Consider the following 21,275-nt stretch of genomic DNA (forward strand, 5'->3'; position numbering starts at 1 on the left):
GCGACCTGGGAAGAGGAAGGAAGCAGCCCCCGTCCCACCAGGCCGCGGCGAGTGGCTGCCGTGGGGAGGTCCTTGTCGTCTGGGAGGAGTTGTGCAACAGCCCTTATTTGGATAGTACAGTCACGTGGTGCCCAGGGACCTCAGGCAGCGGGACCAGAGCCGGAGACAGAGAGACAGAGGGGGGGGGGTCGGGCAGACACCGCGTCTGAATTTAGCAGGAGGAACCGGAGACGGAGGGCGAGGCGGCGCGTGGCACAGCCGAGACAAAATGCCCACGAACTTCACGGTGGTCCCAGTGGAGGACAGCGCTGCCGCGTCCCCAGACCCGGAGGACGGGGTGGAGAGGGTCCAGGATGATGAGGTGGCGGTGGATTCCGGCCCAGAGACCTGCGCAGGTAAGGCAGGAAGGGTGAGGAACGTACCTCCCCCACCCCCTGGTCGAGTCCAAGCGTACCCAGGAAGCTTCTTTCCGGCCGAGTCAGGGCTTTTCTCAGGTGAACTGTTTACATGATGCGCCTCAGGCAGGAGAAGCACCCGGATCACCATGTGAATTCAACCCCACGCAAAAAAAATACAACTACAGCCTGTAGTCTTTCTGTTCTGTTTCTCTCGTACATACCGTCTTCTGGTGTTTTCTCTAGTAAAATACAGTAGAGTTTACATTTTGGAACGTTTGCAACAGAATCCCCGTTTTTTTTTTGTTTGTTTGTTTGTTTGTTTGTTTGTTTGTTTGTTTCTTTCTTTTGCTTGCTTCGCGCGCGTTTGTACGTTTTTGCCGCACGTGCGTCCGAAGCGAATTCATAAACACGTCGTATACGTTTTAAAATGAGCAGCACCAGACATACCGGTTACCGACAGTCCTTCTGTCCACGACGACCCGTTCCGCAAAGCGGGGTTTTTAACCAAAAAACCCAACTCCGGCCGTGCTGTGAAAGAAAAAAGTTAGCGGTGTTGCCAGGTCGCCGCGCAGCCGTCCCCGCGCTTTAATTCTGGCAACGCGACCTTCCTCCAGCCGGGGGGGGGGGGGGTTTCGACGTTCGGTTCTGATTTTTAGCCGTCCAGTCTTAAGAACCTGAAGGAATCCGGCCCGCAATGTGTCCACGCGTGTCGCCGCGTGTCTGGCGTGAATCCGCCCAACCCGGCAACCCGCGTCAGTTCTCCGGCGCGCCTCCGCAGCGTGACGGGAACATCAGCGGCGTTTCCACGCAGCAGGAAGGGGATGTCTGTTGGCCCGTGAAAGGTCTTTACCGCCCCGCTTCTCTCAGTGGCCTCGTTTGCATGTGAAACGGAGAGCTTTACTGTGGAAGCTTTCTCATGCACTCGTGCATTTCAATGCCACCAAAGCCTGATTGTTCGCGGATTCTTGTGCGTCGCAATCGTGGTTGACCGACTCGACGTGAACAGTCGACACGACGAACCGAAGTTTAAATCGAACGCTGGCTGTTTTCAGTAGCAGGAAACAAAGGGAGCAACTCGATGCAATTTTCACCAGACAGCAGTGGCGTTAATCATTTGTTTCAAAAATTGCGGTTGATTAATGATTCCACTTTTTACTTTTTGGTTTCATGATCGTGTGGTAGACATCTTTTCTTGCTGCATGTTAAATATAGCAGCATTGCAAAATCATTGTTACTGTGTCTGTGAAGATGCTCAGTCATCCAGGCGAATCTGACCTTTCATTCTGCAGAAAAACAGAACTCCGATTGACTACATTAAAGAAAGAAAGTCCAGTTGCCACGACTCAACTTTCAGACATCGTTACTGTGTGTAACATATTGTACTTGTATTGCATGGTAGTGGATTATTTCCCCATATTTAGCATTTTGTGACAGATCTCTGGTTGAGCGTATTTCATGTTGGTTGAGCATTACCTTCATTTACATTATCTTCATTTATCAGGTGCTTTTATCCAAAGTCACTGTCTGACCTGACTGGTCCTGCCCCAGGGGTAACGCTGCGTTAAATGCGCAATGGCAGCAGGCAGGAACCGTACCTGCAACTTTTGAGGTCGCCCGGTTCAAAGGCAGGATCGATCGGTGTGAGACGCTACGAAATGTGTGTCAGGCGCCCGGGGAGCAGTGTGTGGGGACGGTGCTTTGATCGAGGGGACCTTGGAGGTTCAGGACCTTTACGAGTCCACTCCCTTTCCCGCAAGGCCCACCCTGCTCGGCAAAAGTGGACAAAGCAGCTCGCCCGCAGAAAAATGAAATTTTGCTCCACAGTATTAATAGTCATTAGGGAGAAGGAGCTCTTTTTAAATATATATTTTTATAATGACAATGACTTGTGGGTCACACACACACACACACACAGTGTCTGACATGCAGCTCCGGGGTGTGTTCTGCGTTGGTGGGTGGTGCAGCTTGTTGGTAATGGCAGTGCGGCGCGCACCTAACTCTGACACCTGTGCGTCTGAAGCCCCGTAGGTGACAGGACTGTCACCGTCCAGGTCCAGCATGGAGAGCAGGTCTGACTCCCACATATCTGGACTAGGTGAGCAGGGACTTCGCAGTGCACTGATGGGCTGTCCTGTGGAACTGTGTATTAAATATGCTATAAATATAAATACTTCTACTGTAACTCTTTGATAGAAAATTTTGTTCTTATTGTTCTTATTTCGACCTCTTTCTATGATTTATCGTTGTTATTGCTATTATTTTTTTTTACTCTCACTCCTCCTCAGATCTATATCTGGCCTTCACCGATTCCCATGCGCAGGTATACTAGGTATACTAGCTTACCAATCCTCTGTTGTGAGGGCTATGGCATCATGACTTCAGTATCTTCCGCTGCAGGAATGTGTTTTTTGCCGCGTTGCCACCATCTGTCATATCTGATGTGACGCTTGCTGTGTGTCGGTGTAACGCAAGAATGCTGCGAGGGCCCAGAAATATGCCATTACTTTTTTACCCGATGCAGAAGGCGACGAGAGCCCGCTGGAAGACAGCCCCTTCATGAGCAACTCCGACCATGAAAGCAGCTGCTACGATGGGAAGAACATGGCACTATTTGAGGTATCACCCGGAATGTTGTAGAACGTTCTAGAAACGTTTGGTAACCACCAACCACTTTTGGTCGCCGTTTAGTCCTTGAATCAAAGTTCTAGTCAAGGTTTAAAATTTCTGTGATTCACAGGAGGAAATGGACAGCAACCCCATGGTGTCGTCCCTCCTCAACAAACTGGCCAACTACACCAACCTCACACAGGGTGTGGTGGAGCACGAGGAGGCAGAGAACGACCGGGTGGCTGTTAAGGTAGGATGGAGGGTTTAGTTCTGGTCTCCATGTATCCCTCTGTACCAATGTGTGTGTGGACATTATCTGGACACTGATCATGGAGCAGAATAAAACCGAAGAGTCTCAGGTTGAATCTGGAGCTGAATGGGAAAATGAAGGTGACTGAGGGTCCTAGACAAACAAAAAAAAAAAGAGAGAACTTGAATGAATTTCCTCATTCAAAACCCATTTTAATCTACTAATAGGCTTAATCCATGAATTGGAAACATAAAAAAATAAAAATAATCTAAAGATTGATATTTATTACAAATGCTCTGAGTGTTTACATTTAGAGCATTTATCAGACGCCCTTATCCAGAGCGACTTACACTTAGTAGTCACAGGGACAGCCCCCCACTACAGACACTCAGGGTTAAGTGTCTTGCTCAGGGACACAATGGTAGTAGGTGGGATTTGAACCTGGGTCTTCTGGTTCATAGGCGAGTGTGGTACCCACTAGGCTACTACCACCCAGTGTTTTTGCTTTAAACACTGGTGCGATTGACACAGAATGCATTTTAGTTGAAGCTATGCTGCTGAAGGCCTTGAAGAACAAATCTCAAGTATGTGACTTGGCTGACATTACTGTCATTTTTTTGTTTATGAACCCTTGACGGTGAGGTTGTCATTTTGATAGACAAGTTTTGCTCTAAGCACACTTCCAGCCTTATGCATCTGTATTTTGCACATTCCTGCACATGTTTGTCTTGTCTTGTGTGTCCAGTTTCAAATATCCAACATACCCAAAGCATCCTACATGATGTCCTGTTCATTGTAGAGAAAAGCTTTGCTTTTCACCTATAGAAACAACCTGTACAGCATTTAGTTTTAGTTAGTATAGTTTAGATTAGTGTGTATATACATATAGATTTTTCTTTTATCAGTGCACTATGGGGGAGGGGGGGGGGGGTCTGTGTGAAACATTATTTCAATACACGGTATACTGTGTATACTGTTGTACTGACAATAAACCAATCTTGAGTCTTTTAAGCATTCAGCACCAGTTTATTCCTGTTATGGAGAACATTACAGCACTCCTCTCTGAGTTTCAAAAAGAATTCTTAATAACTGATTTTTATTGTTCAATATAAATAATGAAATTTTTGGAAAATACTTTTTTCCTTTAACAAATAATAATAAAATATTAGATTTTCTATTTTATTTTACAACAGTATTTTAGCAGTGCATAGACAGGTGCTGCTAGAGTGAGTTTGTTGTATCATACAGTATGTTTTCTATGCAATAACATTTCAACTCTATCTTTGCCAACTTATTTAGTATAATTAAACACAACCATACAGACTGAGGCACTTATTTCTCATTGTGAACCATTTTCTCAGGCATTGGTGACTGAGACATGTAAAAATGCATAAATATAATATTCAAATGAAAGCCTTCAGGAAGTGTGTTTACCCAGCCAACATTTTAACGACGGAGTGTAATATGTCACATTTCAGTTCTGCCATAATTCTATCCAGATGTTTTTATTTAAATAATTATGTAATTGTAATTAGGTTTTTATAATGACAAATTAAAATGTTAAAGGTTTGTGAGACTTTAATAGAATCAATGTATTTATATAGTTAAATTAAAAGACAACAAAAGCAAATCAATAATTAAGTATGATAATATAATTGATCATAAAAAATAAGTACAGATGTAGATGTTTCAATGTAGAATTACATTCAATTGCATTGAAACAGTTTTTGGAGGAAAACAATACATAAGCGTTGTGGAAACAGTTCGAAAAAGATATTTTTGCCAAATCCCCCTTCACTGATGACTTGGATTTGAGTTTTTAGTCAAGCTTGAAAACACATGGATCTTCAGCATTGATTTATTTGGATTCCAATAAATTCTTTTCATGGGGATGGGTGGCACTGAAAACAAACTGTGCTGCAGCCAGCCAGCAGGGGCGCTAGACCTGTGGTAGCATAGTCACTTGAAATGTATGTATTTGGCCCTGACCCATACAGAGCCCTCAGATGGGGACCTTCATTGGCGTCTACCTGCCCTGCATGCAAAATATCCTCGGAGTCATCCTGTTCCTGCGGCTCACCTGGATAGTGGGCACGGCAGGCATCGTGGGCTCCTTCCTCATCGTCTTCATGTGCTGTGCATGTGTAAGTGCACTTTCCTCCAGACAATTTTAAATCAGCCGAGTTGTCCTTTCGGTGGGTCAGGACTGTACAGATTACATTAATTCTCTGCCTTTCTGCCTCCACCTCCCTCCTTTAGACCATGCTGACTGCCATATCCATGAGTGCCATCGCCACGAACGGTGTGGTACCAGGTGAGTAATGCCTTCCATATTTAACAGTGAACAACCATTAACCCCAATTGAAAAGAGATCTGCTAATTCTTTTTTGCTGTCCCTGTGCCAGCTGGCGGCTCCTACTACATGATCTCCAGGTCTCTGGGTCCAGAGTTCGGTGGGGCTGTGGGCTTGTGCTTCTACCTGGGAACCACCTTCGCTGGATCCATGTACATACTTGGCACCATTGAGATTCTTTTGGTAAAGACAGCACTCTTCTTTATGGAACTGTTTACTGTTCAGACACTCTCAAATGTGTTCAAGCTGTTCAGTAAATAAGTAGATGTAGACTAGCATGCTTGGGAGGGGGTAGCGGTGGCCAAGTGGGAAAGGAAACAGACCCGTAATCAGAAGGTTGCAGGTTCGAATACTGAACCGCCGTGGGGTGCCACTGAGCAAAGCACCGTGCCCACACACTGCTCCCCGGGCGCCTGTCATGGCTGCACGCTGCTCACCAAGGGGGATGGGTTAAATGCAGAGGACACATTTCATTGTGTGCAACGTGTGCTGTTCTGTGTTTCACAATGAAAATTACTTCACTTTCAAATGTTACTTTATAAAAGTAGCTTATTGGCAACTCAGTCAATGCAAAACAGTCAAGTATATCAAAAACAGATGTATCTAAATCTAATTTTTAAAAATGTGTGCATTGAGGATTGCTAAATAAAAGGCAACAGTTTATTGACTTTTGTCTTTAATTTTAATTTTAACATTGAGGAGAAATAACAGTATCTTTAGTGCTGCGTAGTGTCTGAAATTAACCTCTTCAATTTTCTATTTGGAGCATATAGCTGTAATCTGTGCATTTGCTGTTTGCCAGATGTATATCGTCAAAAGTGCTGCTCTTTTTGGAATGAACGACTTGACCGACCCCGAGGAGAAGACCAAGGCCATGCTGAACAACATGCGTGTCTACGGCACCTGCTGCCTGGCCTTCATGGCCCTCCTCGTGTTCGTGGGGGTCAAGTATGTCAACAAGCTGGCGCTGGTCTTCCTGTCCTGTGTGGTTCTGTCAATCATGGCCATGTACACCGGGGTCATCAAAACGGCCATCAGCACACCCAACGACACGTGAGTCTTCATCAAGGAACATCACAACGCTGTATATTTCTCTGAAAGTCATTACAGATGTACTGCCACCGAAGACTCATGAATGTCTTTTCTTTTGTTTGTGCCAGGGTCTGTCTTCTGGGAAACCGTTCGTTACAGAACGGAAATTTTGAGGTCTGCAGGAAAACCGAGATGAGAGGCAATGAGACGCAGCCAACTCAGCTGTGGGAACTTTTCTGCAAAGGCTCCCTTCACAACAGCACGTGTGATGAATACTTCGACCTGAACAACGTCACTGAAATTAAAGCCATCCCTGGACTGCTCAGCGGGGTTATCACAGGTCAGCACTTTTCCCTGTTTGCGATTCAGAGCGTTGCTGTTCATTGCTGTGCTATTGTAATGGGGAACAAACCAATCATACACAACCAGTAAACTCAAATTTTGGTGTGGAAACCTTGCATTTTTCGGAATCAGCCATACTTTGACCCTTCAAGAGCCTCAGATCCGGTATACTGTATATTATAGAGACCCTTCAAGTTATTTTTCCTGCACTTTCTTTCTGAACATGAATATAACATTAAACATGTCCACCACAGGCCTAATTAATATGTTCTACACTGTAATGATGTCACACTTACTAGCAATTTTGCAATGCTTGGTATATTGCAGTATAGTTCTCCATGATATTTACATGATATCTGAAGAACTAAATATGAATTGTCATTATTCGCTGTGATTTTTTTTTCAAACAGTAATGTACTTTGTTGTTTTTCTATCAAACACTACAATTACACCCCTTTTTAATCACTCATTAGATCACTCTAAATGCAGAAATATACTTGCTGTGAGATATGAATGCGTATCCCTAAACATTTGCATTGTTAAGGTTTGTTACTGATACTTGCGTCCGTTCTATGCATCGTAATCTGTAGTGTGTACTCCTTACCCCCAAGGGTCAGTGTCGAGGCTGCAAACCAATTAATAGCCATCTGTTGAGTGCAGGTCTTGCAACACTGCCCCTATAAACTTATACAGGTATTGCATCACTGTATACATTCCATTAATATTTGAGTACGACTTAAAGAACACAGGACCGTGGCTGTATGTACGTACATACATACATATCTAACACCAAGTACATTTCTGCCTCAACACATATGTCATATTTTCACATTATGAGCATATCTCACTCTAAACAGGCTAAATTATTTATTTGAGTTGTCTGTGCCATGTATCAGCTATTTTCTTCCACAAGTAATTAATAACAACAACACTAATAATAATAAAATTATGAAACACGGCCATTCCTGAGCCGTTGGTGGGGTTTAGTGGAATGTAACTTTAACCTGTTCCTTTTTATTGTATTTTTTTCTAAATGTTTTCAATTTGGTTCATTTAAATAAAAGAATTTCTAAGACAAAGCTATTCAGTTTCTTGTGAGTATATCTACACTAGCAGTGGAGTTTACTGTGATGCAAGGGGACGCCGCCTAAAATCTTGCCTAGGGCTCCAAAATTGTTAGGGACGACTGAATAATATAATAATAAGACAACCTTTTTTTTTTATTATGAAATGGGTTTGACTCAAAGAAAGTGTTGGTTTGGTCTGCACTAGGTGCTTGTACTATACTGACATGGTTAAATAGAGAATAAAAGAGATGAAAATATATTTTTTTCATTGACTTAAATGTCATCAGTTTTTGTTGACTAAAACTAGACTAAAATAGTCATGATAATTCTGACTAAAATTAAATAATAATTAAAATGCTCTGTTTAAATCAGCTGAAACTTGCCTAGACTTAAATAAGTATGGATGTGACTTAAGACTAACATTAAAATGACAGCTTGACACAAAAATTTAAACAGGCCAGCAAAAACAACTATATTGTTCTGTCAAACACTGCAGTAGCAGGACTGTGTCCCCAGGGCCACATTTCCGCTCTGCGGAGTTTTACGACTTGCTTAACTTGTTGAACAGCCGTAGTTGGAAGGGAAACCAGGCGTGTCTGTCTGCACCGACTGATTAACAGCGGTGACACATTGAAATGATGACCACGCAATGCTTCAGCAGTCTTTGAATAATGTTTCATCTCTGCAGTTAATGGTGAATGGAAGGGGTGTGGTTGTGCCAGAAGGCACTCTAGGAAATTGTCAGGAATGCTGTGATTGACAGGTTCCGGCCTTGCCCCGAGTCTGAATAGGTTTGTTTCCTGCAGAGAACCTGTGGGGGAGTTATGGGCCCAGTGGGATGCTGGTGGAAAAGAAGGAGCAACCGTCTATTTCTGTTTCGGACAAAACAGAGGAGCGATACGAATCCCCGGCCAGGACGTACGTGGTTAATGACATCGCCACCTGCTTCACGCTGCTGGTGGGGATCTACTTCCCCTCCGTCACTGGTGAGGGACACTTTCTGCTCTAAATAAGTAGAAGGATAGGTTTGTTTCTGTGTAAGGAATGAACAATAGACATTTTTCTCATATTTCTGTTTCAGGAATCATGGCTGGATCCAACAGGTCAGGGGATCTGAGGGACGCTCAGAGGTCTATTCCTATTGGCACCATCCTGGCTATTGCCACCACGTCCATCATCTGTATCCTAACAAAGTGAGCATAAGAGAGTGATTGCTGGGCAATATTTCACATACTAAGAGTTGGTTGGACAGTTGAAGTTAGATGTCCATTTATGGTGGACTGGTCAAACTTTTTTTGCTGAATTGCAAAGGACAATTTTTCCAGGATTGCTTAATTTTTTTTTGAAGACCAAAGCATCCACTTTTTCAATGCAGAACATAAAATATTATAGAGATGCATCAATCGATCGGCAAGGGATCATCCTGATCAGACAGGTTGGCGATAGACCTGTCAGTCTGACGTATTTCGGATTCAATTCTGGTACTGCATACAGCCGCGTGCAGATACACATCACAGGTGAGTGCGCATACACTAAACTTATGAGGTGTCCTTTACGAGAAAACGGTAACAGTAAAATCAAACATCCAGTGCAAGCACCATTCCTGCCACAGGTTTCAGCTCAAAAAGTCATCGCTGCGCACCACCCTCACAAAATCACCATGTAATAACTTCATTATTTCAGTTAACAAGCTGAAAAGCGAGTCTATGGGCAATTTATATATGAGGTGACTCTTAGGCTACATTTTAAAAAAAAAAAAAATCATGCTAACGCACCACGTTTCTCACACATGAACCTGACAAGTGGGTTTTCAACCCAGCCAAATGATAAGTGATTGTCATTTTGAAACACATTTACATTTACATTTAAGGCATTTATCAGACGCCCTTATCCAGAGCGACTTACAACCAGTAGTTACAGGGGACAGTCCCCCTGGAGCAACTTAGGGTTACGTGTCTTGCTCAGGGACACAATGTTAGTAAGCGGGATTTGAACCCGGGTCTTCTGGTTCATAGGCGAGTGTGTTACCCACTAGGCTACTACCACCCCTAAACACTAAAACACACCACGAAATGTATCCTCTGTATTTAACCATCACCCTTGGTGAGCAGTGGGCAGCCATGACAGGTGCCCGGGGAGCAGTGTGTGGGGACGGGGCCACCACCACTGCCATAAACCAGCAACTGAAGACATTTCTTTGGAATGATAATGCTAACAAAACAAATTTTAAAGTATAAAATGACGAAGAGAAAATATTCACAAAGAATCATCTTTTGTAAGAGTGATTATGCTTTGGCATGAGCAGTGTTGAAATGTGTGGAAAGGAACCATGTGAGCGATCCAGCTTGAAGGTTATCTTAGACCGGAGACCGGATTATTATTCTAAAGTTATCTATTTAATCAGATTTATCTATTAATTTGTAAACTTCAACAATAATTTCATATGAAAATTCCAAGTCTAAATTTTTTACGTGTGATTGGCTCATACAAAAATTTCATTATGAAACTTTGTTTGCCACAGAACCGTTGCTTTTATATGCAAGCGTATTACTGGTTCCATTAGTTTTAGGCGCTATAGTCATGTATTCTTATTTCCTGCCAGACCTTTTTAACAGTTAGAGTAAGGGTACAGGTTGAGGATCGTTGCAAAATTCCAGACATTAATTCTGGAAATAGCGGGAGACATTTCTGATTGTGTGTTTGCCTTGACGAGCGCACCCAGACATCTCCTGCGTGTTGCTGTTCGGGGCTTCCATTGAAGGGGTGGTCTTGAGAGACAAGTAAGTCACTGTTTCCAGCTCTAGCGATTACCCTCGAGCCTGAGTAAAGGTCCGTGTACTCATTCTAGTCTACACTGCTTGACTCCGAGGTTTGGCGAATCGGTGAAAAGTTCGCTGGTGTTGGGCACGCTGGCGTGGCCCTCAAAGTGGGTGATCATCATTGGCTCCTTTTTTTCCTGCTGTGGGGCGGGGCTTCAGAGCCTCACCGGGGCTCCCCGCCTGCTGCAGGCCATTGCAAGAGATAAGTTAATGCCCTTCCTGCAGGTGAGTGAAAACTACACACACACACTATAGTCACTTTCAAGATTTTTATTTGTCACATACGTAGTTATACCAGTACAACATGTGTGTCTTTATATGTTTGTAGATAGATAGATAGATAAATCCACGCCACTGCATGTTATGCTGGACAACTGATCGCCCCACAAAACCGTGGCAGCCCACATCTACTGGGAAAATTGTGGGCTGTCAAAATTAATTATTGATTAAACACATAAAAAAAAAAAGAAAAAGAATGCTGTGTCCCATCAGTGCTTGAGGGTGGGCGTGTCTGCTGCGCCGGGAGCACAGGAGCGGCAACCAATTGCTGTTTTTCTCTCACAGCACCGTAGCCGGTTAACCGGTTGGCTGGCGTTAGTGCTTGCAGATTTGCGCAAATGGATTTGATTGGCAGGTGTTCCACAAATTGTTTCACTTTCCATTACAAACAGTGAAGAGCAATTCAGTTCAGCGTACTCATTTCTATAATAGGTTGAAACATGCATTATAGTTTTGTGACTAGTAAGTGATTGTAAAATGTGTGATTTCATTTGTTTAAATGTTTAATTTGAAATGAATTTGTCAACAACAATAGTTAGATCCCAGCCTATCAAATCTGCATGTTGTCATATTTATTTCATTACTTTCTTTATTTGCTGGCAGTTAGTTATCAAAAATAAGTTTACTGTCTCTGTAGTCTTTCACTAATTACAGCTACAGACACATGCTAAAAGTCACAGGAGTTCTTGCCGTTGCTGGGCCGTTGCATGCGCACGTCTCAGGGTTCCTATGGTCAATAAAAACCTGGAAAAGTCATGGAATTTGAAAGAGAATTTTCCAGGCATTTCCATTTCATATTCCATGTATTGGGGTATGAAATAAACATATAAAGTTCAAGAAAAGTCTTTGAAATCTGATTGACAAGTGAATGTATAATGAAGTACAAGAGTAAGACTGCTAGATTTTTTTTTTCTGGTTTTACAACTAGAATGTTTAAAACTAGCGCAGGTCTGTAGTACCTTTGTCGGCTTTACGTAGTGAACGTAACGTGCTTTTTGTGATTTTTATTTATTTTTTTTGTTCTCAACTTTGCACAGAAATTTCAGAGAACGTGCGTGCATGAAAATGTGCCGTAGGGTCATTGAAAAGTCATGGAATTTTTTCGTAAAAATGTGTAAGAAACCTGATAACTGTTTAGTGGGGTGTATGCACATCAGCACAGGTTTTACAGCAGTTTGCAGACATAAAGCTGTCATTGCCAGTTGATGCGTATGTGTGTGTATGTGTGAACTGTAGGTCTTTGGTCATGCTAAGGCGAACGGGGAACCCACTTGGGCTTTGCTGTTGACTGCTGCCATCTGTGAGATTGGGATCCTGATCGCCTCGCTGGACTCCGTTGCCCCAATTCTCTCAATGTGAGTTTCTGCTGCAGTTATTAATTATTAAGCATTTAGGGCCAAGGAAATACATTCCATGGACTGTCCCTGTAACTACTGATTGTAAGTCACTCTGGATAAAGGCGTCTGATAAATGTAAATATGTATATACACCATCTATTATATGTATATAAGACCATCTTATATACATTATATGTATATAAGACCATATATAAGACCATCTTTTTTGTTTTAACTATAAATATTTAACCCAGCATTCATGAAAATGGTAAATACCTTTTTGACTTATATTTTGTCTCACACAACAACATGGTGGAAGCTGTTTTTTTACGTATTCCACCACACAGGGTCTTAGCATGTGAATGCATTGTGAAGAATCTGAACTCTAATGGTGTAGTATGTAGGTAAGTGTATGAATACAAGAACACAGGCATTGTGTAACTTAGGCATTACGGCCTGACTCACCTTCTCCATGATCATCAGATGAATACAACCAAATCTTGACATTTCGCCCCTTTGTACCTGGAATGTTTCCTGGACCGGGACGTCTCCCACTCGCCCCCTGCATCCTGCCCTAGGTGGTGCCCCATCCCTCCTTTCTGCCTCCTCCTCTCTGGCCCTTGGTCCTTCTGCTGATCTGCAACCGATCTGATCTGGTTGCTGTGGGATGTTCCCTCAGCACTTCATTCCCTCCTGGTTGATTCAGATGTCTCTTACCCATCCACACCCACATACCTATATGGTCTCCACATTGTCCTTATCTGTTCCTGTCGTTGCCGTGTTATCCGTCCATCTAGGCCCATTTTTCAACCTGTCTCTTGGAGGGCCTGCAGGCTCAATTCTCTTCATTTCTTCAGTGAACGATTACATAATTACGTTCCAACCAATCTGTAGCTCTAATAGTTGCATTTCTTATCTTGTGTTTGCATCCAGGTTTTTCTTGATGTGTTACCTGTTTGTCAACTTGGCCTGTGCTGTTCAAACCTTACTGCGCACCCCAAACTGGAGGCCAAGGTTTAAATTCTACCATTGGTGAGTCAAGCTACTGCTAATCCTTTTAGCGACATCCATTTAACTTTTAAAATGTTGAAAATTCGAGAAGCTTTCTGAAATGTGTTGTCGCCCCAGTCTCTTATTCTCTTGTTCGATGATAGCTCTATGTTACCATGGTTCCTGTCTTTGAAGACTGCCTCTGCTCACCTGTAGGACCTTATCCTTCTTGGGAATGAGTCTCTGCCTGTCCCTCATGTTCATCTCCTCCTGGTACTACGCCCTCACCACCATACTGATTGCCGGATGCATATATAAGTACATTGAGTACAGTGGGTAAGAGTTTATACCAGGTGTCCCGTTGCTCATGTATATAAGCAAAATGTAAGATATTGTGTATAAAAGCTCTCATATGGAGTCAGATCTTACATTCATGACCTGCAGCATCGTGACATTGAACTTTTATTCATTCTGCCTGAAGAGCAGAAAAAGAGTGGGGTGATGGGATACACGGACTGTCCCTAAATGCAGCTCGCTATGCCCTCATCAAACTGGAGGAGGCGCCCCCTCACACCAAAAACTGGAGGTGAAGACAGTTTAATCAAATATAGTCCAATTTAAGATGTCACGATCGAGAGAGAGAAAAAAATGCAATGTGTTCAAATGCACAACAGCAGCACTGGCTTTCAGAATGGGGTTCAGAGCCATTTTCACCATGGATGTGCTTTCCAGGCCACAGGTCCTGGTGCTGCTGAAGCTGGACTCAGACCTGGTGGTCAAACACCCCCGCCTGCTGTCCTTCACCACCCAGCTGAAGGCCGGGAAAGGCCTGACCATCGTCAGCTCTGTGCTGGAGGGCGCCTACATGAACAGGGGTGCAGATGCCAAGCTCTCTGAACAGGTGAGAACGCCACCCTTCACAGCTATGAAGGTCAAGGCATAAAAAAAAGTTGACAAAGCTCCAGATATCTTACTGCAGGGTGAACAGCGCCTTAATGACCTCCAGTTACTCCACAATGCAAACCAACAAGTATAACAGGTTACCTACATTGGTAGGGAATCAGATCTGGGTCATAATGTCTGTCATTTGTACGCCAAATGGCGTAAATGTAAATAAGTAAATTTCTTAATTAAATGACGAATGTAATGATGACGTCTGGCACAGCAGAGTCAATATATTTTGAAAGTGAAGTGATTGTCACTGTGAAACACTGCAGCACAGCACACAGTGAAACACCAAAATGTGTCCCCGTCCCCTGAGGGAGCAGTGGGCAGCCATGACAGGTGCCCGGGGGGCAGTGTGTGGGGACGGTACTTTCCTCAGTGGCCCGCTAGGCCAACTACTTACAAAACAGGCAGCGCAAACAAGAAAGGGAGTGGAGTAATTACAAAGCCAGCACTGAGAAAGTAAAAGCGTTTTATTTTAGCTTAATATTAGAAACATTATTGTTCAATATTTTGGTACAAGTGTGATTCCATACATTGGAGGCTTTTTTTCTGACCTATCAAAACAAAAGCTGAAGCTGATACCTCCGTCATCTTTACACACACAAAAACACAATAGAATTCAGTAGAGGTAGGACAGAATCAGTTTTGTGGGTGGTAGTAGCCTAGTGGGGTAACACACTCGCCTATGAACCAGAAGGCCCTTAAGCCTAAGTTGCTCCAGGGGGGGACTGTCCCTGTAACTACTGATTGTAAGTCGCTCTGGATAAGGGCATCTGGTAAATGCCGTAAATTTAAATGTAAAATGTTTTCTACTTTTGCTCACTGGTTTCATCATGAGTGATTGTATTCATCATTGACTTCTTCTCTGAAAGTTGTATTGCGCAATGAGAAACGCTTATGGCAATGATATCTGTTCCCTGCCACAAAAACCTTTTTGTATGTGAAGACTGTGGTCAGCTGTTCGTGATGTTCTATTAAAAATATGTGGGGTGAAGACACTGTGAAGAAGTCCACGCTGAAAGGGCAAAATACAGTGGCATGTCTTGAGAACGTGAATTTGAATCTGGATATCTGGATGCCTGTGCGCAGAACGTGAAGGCCGCCATGTCAGCAGAGAAATCCAAGGGCTTCTGCCACGTGGTGGTTTCCTCCAACCTCCGTGACGGTTTCTCCCACCTCATCCAGACTGCCGGGCTGGGGGGCATGAAGCACAATACTGTACTCATAGCCTGGCCAGCCAACTGGAAGCAGAAGGAGAACCCCATTACCTGGGAGAACTTCACAGGTGAGGGGAAATGACTTTCATTACCAGCTTACATAGTTCTTTTTACATATTTGCTGCTAACACTTGATGAGAGTAGGAAAAGAACAGTTGATTGATGTCTAGAAACAAGCCGATATGACTAGATATGTGAGGGATCATCTGTTAATTTAGGCTTTTTCATTTGTGGAAAACGTGGATATCATTTCAAAGTGGCAAAAATCCACATATGGGGTCAAAGGCCATCGTAGCAGGAGCTGAAGGTGCGTCAAACGTTGCAGTTGTTGTGGGAACGCCCATTCAGACCCAACCTGGCCCCGTAACCGCTCCCTCCATCCCACAGAGACTGTGCGCGAGACCACCGCGGCTCACCAGGCTCTGCTGGTGGCTAAGAACATCGACCTCTTCCCCAGCAACCACGAGCGGCTGGGAGAGGGCACCATTGACGTGTGGTGGATCGTCCACGATGGAGGCCTCCTCATGCTGCTGCCTTTCCTGCTGCGTCAGCACAAAGTACGGGCGTCTCTCGCACACTCACAAACGCCACCCTCCAGCTTATTAAATACACAGTTCATCGTTTGTGACCATAAATCATGATAAAGCATAATTCAGCTCAGCTCTATATACACAACGTCACGGTGCAAACACTTCTGTCACAGAGTGTGTGATACAATATGAGCCTGGCGCTCATTTTGTGATTTGTAGCGAGATGCTCATTTGTGGATCGCTCCTCCTGTCCCAGGTATGGAGGAAGTGCAAGATGCGCATCTTCACCGTGGCTCAGATGGACGACAACAGCATCCAGATGAAGAAGGATCTGCAGATGTTTCTGTACCACCTCCGACTGGACGCCGAGGTGGAGGTGGTGGAGATGGTGAGGAGCAATAGAAGGCCGATTAAGTAAAGTGCCCTCACAGGTCTGGTCGCATTAGCAGAAGACCCGAGTCAGCATATTGAGAACATGTTCTTGGCTGACGAACAGCAGAATGGGTATTTATTTTTTTTTATTGATTTCATTCATGTTGGTGACGGTAATTCCATTCAGCTCACGTGAGTGATAAAGAAAAAGGTTTTAAAAAGAAGGCCAACTTCTGGTTGGTGTCATTGTGCCCTCTTGTGGACATGTGGCTTCACCTCCTCAGCAGAAGTACGAGAGCAATATCGGTTTATTAAGATCGTCTCCTGTGGTTTATAGGAGACCGTTTTAGTTTTGGTTTGGGATTTAGGAACATTTTTAGTAACATTTAATTGAAATCTAACCCATATACATACTTGAATACAATAGTATAAAAAAATAAAGTCTCAAATATGTATGGATGAATTAATAAAATTACATTGTTTTACTTTGTTCTTCTTCCAAATGCTCTTTTATGGAACAACTGAGGAGATTTGACTATTATCATGACATTATAATGTCTAAGAATGCCCCTTTCAGTAAAAACTGAAAAACCTCAACCTCAACATTATAATGTCTAAGACTGCCCCTTTCAGTAAAAACACTGCAAAATGAATTTATCAGACACTATAACATTGTTTTACAATCCGTTATTTATTCCTATGTCTCTAGTATTGTAAAGATAATTTATACTTTTCTGTTCCTTTGTTCATGTCTTTAAGTAGTGCAGATTCCGATGCACAGAAATACTCAAAATTATGACTTTGACAGCGAGTGGATTTCTGAAACTTTCTATTTTGATGTCCTCAGCATGAGAGCGATATCTCAGCCTTCACATATGAGAAAACCCTGGTGATGGAACAACGGTCTCAGATGATCAAGCAGATGCAGCTGTCCAAAACTGAGCGGGAAAGAGAGGTATGAATGATCCGCAAAATCCATATATATATTTTATCAAGCTTCAGCTGTACAGTATTTGGCAGTTCCATAGACACAGTTCAAGGCTTATCTCCCTCCAGGTCCCCCTCTTAAAGGTATAAACTAATAATAGGTTCTTCTGGTCTTTCGCTGTTCTTCAGTTTGTGTTTCAGAACCCTGGGTCCCACCTTCAGTAGAAATCATTATTAGTGATCTCTATACTAACTATCCTTGGTGCAGTGATGTTTGAAACTCGTTGGGGCTTTCATGGTGGGAAATGCAAATTCTCTCTGTGATTTCTGGCCTGTCTTCTCGTCGACCTTCCGCGGGGGTTGCCAGATTCAGAGCATCACAGACGTCTCTCGCAGCTCCATCAAGAGGAAGAGGCCGGCTGCACAGAGCCCAAACACACTGCAGGTCCCGACCGGGCTTACGTTCGAGAGAGAGGTAGCCCAGACTACTGACTCGGCATGACCCGGCGCTCCTCCAACTCCGCCCAGTTGTCCACCCCGCTAACCCCGTGCCCACCGCAAAATGCTGTCACTCTCACCCACCTGCAGTCACTTGTAGCTACAACACACCATTCTCATTCTAGCTGGGTTGTTCGATATTTGATTGCATGTAGTGACACATTATTTGGCTTCAAGACATACCAGATGTGTGTTTGGAATACTAACATTCACTCTACATGCTTGAAAAGGTGCAGGGAGGTTTAATTCCAAATATATTGTCTGGATGCAGATAAAATTTACTGCTGAAATAAAGCAATTCCTTGTTCAGCACATTGAAAAATGATATGAATCCTTTATTTTTTTTGGCCTGAGGGTAATAAATTGGTTAACCAGTACCTGCAATGACATGATTTGAGAGTCCAACCACAGCCAGGATGCTGTGGTTGAAATAGGCGAGGAGCTGAAAACAGCTTGAGGGGAAATAGGCTTTGAGGTGCACCCCACTGTCTGCCCCCACGTCTCTGCATGTACTGTAGTGTCTTTAGATGAAACTGACACCTTAAACCCCCTTCCAGACACACGCACTCACTTTTAACCCCTGACCTCCACCACCTCAGCACCTCACGCAGTAGGGTCACCATCTCTGTCTCTCCAGGCTCAGCTGATCCACGATCGCCACACCAGATCCCATCCTGCTGCCCACAAAGACAAGGTCAGCCCCAGCCCCGATGGGGTCCACATGACCTGGACCAAAGAGAAGTTGGTCTCGGAGCGGAGCCGGAACCGCGAGGCCAGCATGGCCGTGCGGGACCTCTTCAACATGAAGCCGTGAGTGCTGCTGCCCCCCCCGGTGGCTCATGAGCATGTTGCCTTCTCAGCAAACATTAACAGTGAATGTCCAGCAGCTCCTCTCAAACTCAGCTGAGCCCTTTTGCTTTTGTTTTGTTCTCGCCTCGCCCCGGTTCCCCCGCCAGAGAATGGGAGAGTCTGTAAGTCACCTTGCCCTTTGCATGTGTGTAGAACTGCTAACAATATAACCCCTTAAAATGCTCTGCTACTCACTAGTCACTGCATGCACTAGGAATTCAGGAGCGGATCGGATCTGCATGATGCAATATCGCACAGCAAGTGTGGCTTGACGCAACCTGTGCTTCTGACTAATAAAACAAATAAAAACTCATTTAAAGGTCCCCTGACATAATCTTTGCTTTTATATAGGTCTTAGTGTTCCCCTTAAGTTTGAGTCTTAAGTCTCTTTCCGAAACACAGTCAGAGAATGAGATTTCCCCAGGACATGCCATTTCCGTGTCTGTAGCTTTAAATGCTAATGAGGAAGAGAGAGGAGGAGAGCAGCCTATATATATATAATGTAATCAAATGACGTCATCAACACCATTCACAGACCACAATGTTTGGCGCAGATAGGAAGTTGTTTCAGCCTGTTTCTGCAGATTCTCGTGTCACAGAACTAAAAATATATATATATATTTGTGCTCATTTGTACATCCGATCACAGGGAAATTGCAATGTCATTTCTGCCACTGCCATTGCCACTGCAGGATCACAGACAGGCTAGGGGAACTCGTATTAATGTTAAATAATGTCACAAAGTGACATTTTCATGATGGGGACCTTTAAAAAAAGTTCTCTGTAGCCAGGGTTGGGCAAAATCCTCTCAAAGGGATACTGACTTCTTGATACATCTTCATAAATGTATTCAGAAATATGTTTTTCTACAGTACAGTTGTAATCACTGTCAAAATGAACATTATTTTATTGATTTTAATTATTATTATTGTAATTATTGGCATACCTAAGTTTTTATATGACAGCAGAAGTATAATTTAACACAGACTGAGCACAGCCAGTTTTGTATTCTGAATACATATTTATTCCATCACATGCATTTCTGTAAAATCCCAACCCTGCCTATAGCTTTTAGGGAACTTGATCTATTTATTCCTTGATTGCTGCGGGAGACCTCTAACTGTAGTCCAGCCTTTTCCTCTCGGACACACCCCAAACTCAGCAATGGTTTAACCGGTTCACTAGCATCTGCTGAAATCCTCTATACCTGCTGACGTTGTGAAGCATACGACATAAAAATGAAAAAGTTATCTTTCCTCAGGAACCAGTCAAATGTGCGGAGGATGCACACGGCAGTCAAACTGAATGAGGCCGTGGTGAAGAAATCTAAAGACGCTCAACTGGTGCTGCTGAACATGCCCGGACCCCCGAAACACACGGGTGGCTACGAAAACTGTATCCTTTTCACCCGGTTTTCACTCCTGCCATTTTAACGTTTCAAATCTGAAAAATGGACCCCTTAACGGTCCACCCTCAGACATGGAGTTCCTCGAGGTTCTGATGGAGGGGCTCGACCGCGTACTGCTGGTGCGTGGAGGAGGACGCGAGGTCATCACCATCTACTCTTAACCCTGCGCAGGATAGGGAAGGTGACACCATGCCGTGCTGCCACCTGGTGGAGCCAGAAAGTTACTGAGCCCCAGTGAGGAAGACAAAGAAGCCATCAGAGCCAATGCCAGCATCTTCGTCTCTGTGTTTCATCAGGCTGGTTTGGCTTTTGTAAAATAATGGGTTTTTTGTGAAATTTGTGGAACTTTGACAAGAACACTCAGTGTTTTGAATTGATCCTGTAATGTAGCACGACTGTATATATTGTGTGGACAAGCCAGCGCAGGGATCTTTTTAATGGCATGGACAGTAGTGTGCCAGTGTGTAATGCAGTATTTCCCTTTGTTTGAAGAAAAGCCTACTTCTGACTTCATAGGACCTTTTTAAAGCAAAGCACAGGTCGATGGATGAATAAAATATAGGAAAAAAATGTGTGAATTCTTGAATGTATAAAAATTTGATTGCATTACCACTGACACTCTAGGGTTTAACTACTGTAACCCTTACGGAAGATGAAAAATGACATGAAAACAATATACAACAGAAATATGCCATCTAGATCATGTAATGTTTATTCTACTGTGTATATAGGACTTGGTGTGTTTTCTATGCACTACTTTTTTCTACTTGTTAAATGTATATTTTAACATCACCAAATGTATTTTCTTATCTTCATATCTGCTGATAATGTGACTTCTGAAGGTTTCCAGCTGGTATAGGATGAAGACTGCACTACTGCGCACAGCTTTACTTTTGTAAAAAAAACAAAAAAATCTACATAAAGTTATAATAATGCATATAAATAAATAAACACTGTGGTGGAAATCTTTCGAATAACGGGGAAAAAAAATTTATTTTTTTTTAATTTTTTTTATTATTATTATTTTTTAAATGTGCCATATAATTTGTAGC

General features: G+C 43.3%; 1 protein-coding gene across 5 annotated transcripts; it reads left to right on the forward strand.

The window, feature by feature from the left end:
• On the forward strand, positions 1-21,270 carry slc12a7a (solute carrier family 12 member 7a). Of its 5 annotated transcripts, none has more exons than XM_028975997.1 (26): positions 1-395; positions 2,920-3,014; positions 3,136-3,255; positions 5,253-5,399; positions 5,515-5,569; positions 5,661-5,791; positions 6,411-6,661; positions 6,769-6,980; positions 8,856-9,035; positions 9,131-9,229; positions 10,772-10,829; positions 10,919-11,093; positions 12,384-12,502; positions 13,418-13,516; positions 13,691-13,810; positions 13,956-14,060; positions 14,207-14,375; positions 15,512-15,707; positions 16,027-16,196; positions 16,426-16,557; positions 17,389-17,496; positions 17,836-17,943; positions 18,604-18,776; positions 18,923-18,937; positions 20,077-20,210; positions 20,293-21,270. In XM_028975997.1, the coding sequence occupies exons 1-26, from the start codon at positions 269-271 to the stop codon at positions 20,382-20,384; spliced, it is 3,390 nt and encodes a 1,129-aa protein (XP_028831830.1). In that variant the 5' UTR covers positions 1-268; the 3' UTR covers positions 20,385-21,270. The 5 variants fall into 5 exon arrangements, with proteins under 5 accessions (XP_028831830.1, XP_028831831.1, XP_028831833.1 ...); XM_028975999.1 differs by lacking the exon at positions 1-395 and adding an exon at positions 2,103-2,493; XM_028975998.1 differs by lacking the exon at positions 18,923-18,937.
• The last annotated feature ends 5 nt before the right edge of the window (positions 21,271-21,275 follow it).

Source organism: Denticeps clupeoides, chromosome 4 (assembly GCF_900700375.1).
Source record: "Denticeps clupeoides chromosome 4, fDenClu1.1, whole genome shotgun sequence".
Classification (NCBI taxonomy): Eukaryota; Metazoa; Chordata; class Actinopteri; order Clupeiformes; family Denticipitidae; genus Denticeps; species Denticeps clupeoides.

What these genes read in the sequence shown, in the direction of transcription:
- slc12a7a (XM_028975997.1), top strand. Translation starts at nt 269, where the DNA reads ATGCCCACGAACTTCACGGTGGTCCCAGTGGAGGACAGCGCTGCCGCG. An exon ending in AGAACATGGCACTATTTGAG is followed by an intron (nt 3,015 to 3,135) that starts GTATCACCCGGA and finishes TGTGATTCACAG; the next exon opens with GAGGAAATGGACAGCAACCC. An exon ending in ACGACCGGGTGGCTGTTAAG is followed by an intron (nt 3,256 to 5,252) that starts GTAGGATGGAGG and finishes TGACCCATACAG; the next exon opens with AGCCCTCAGATGGGGACCTT.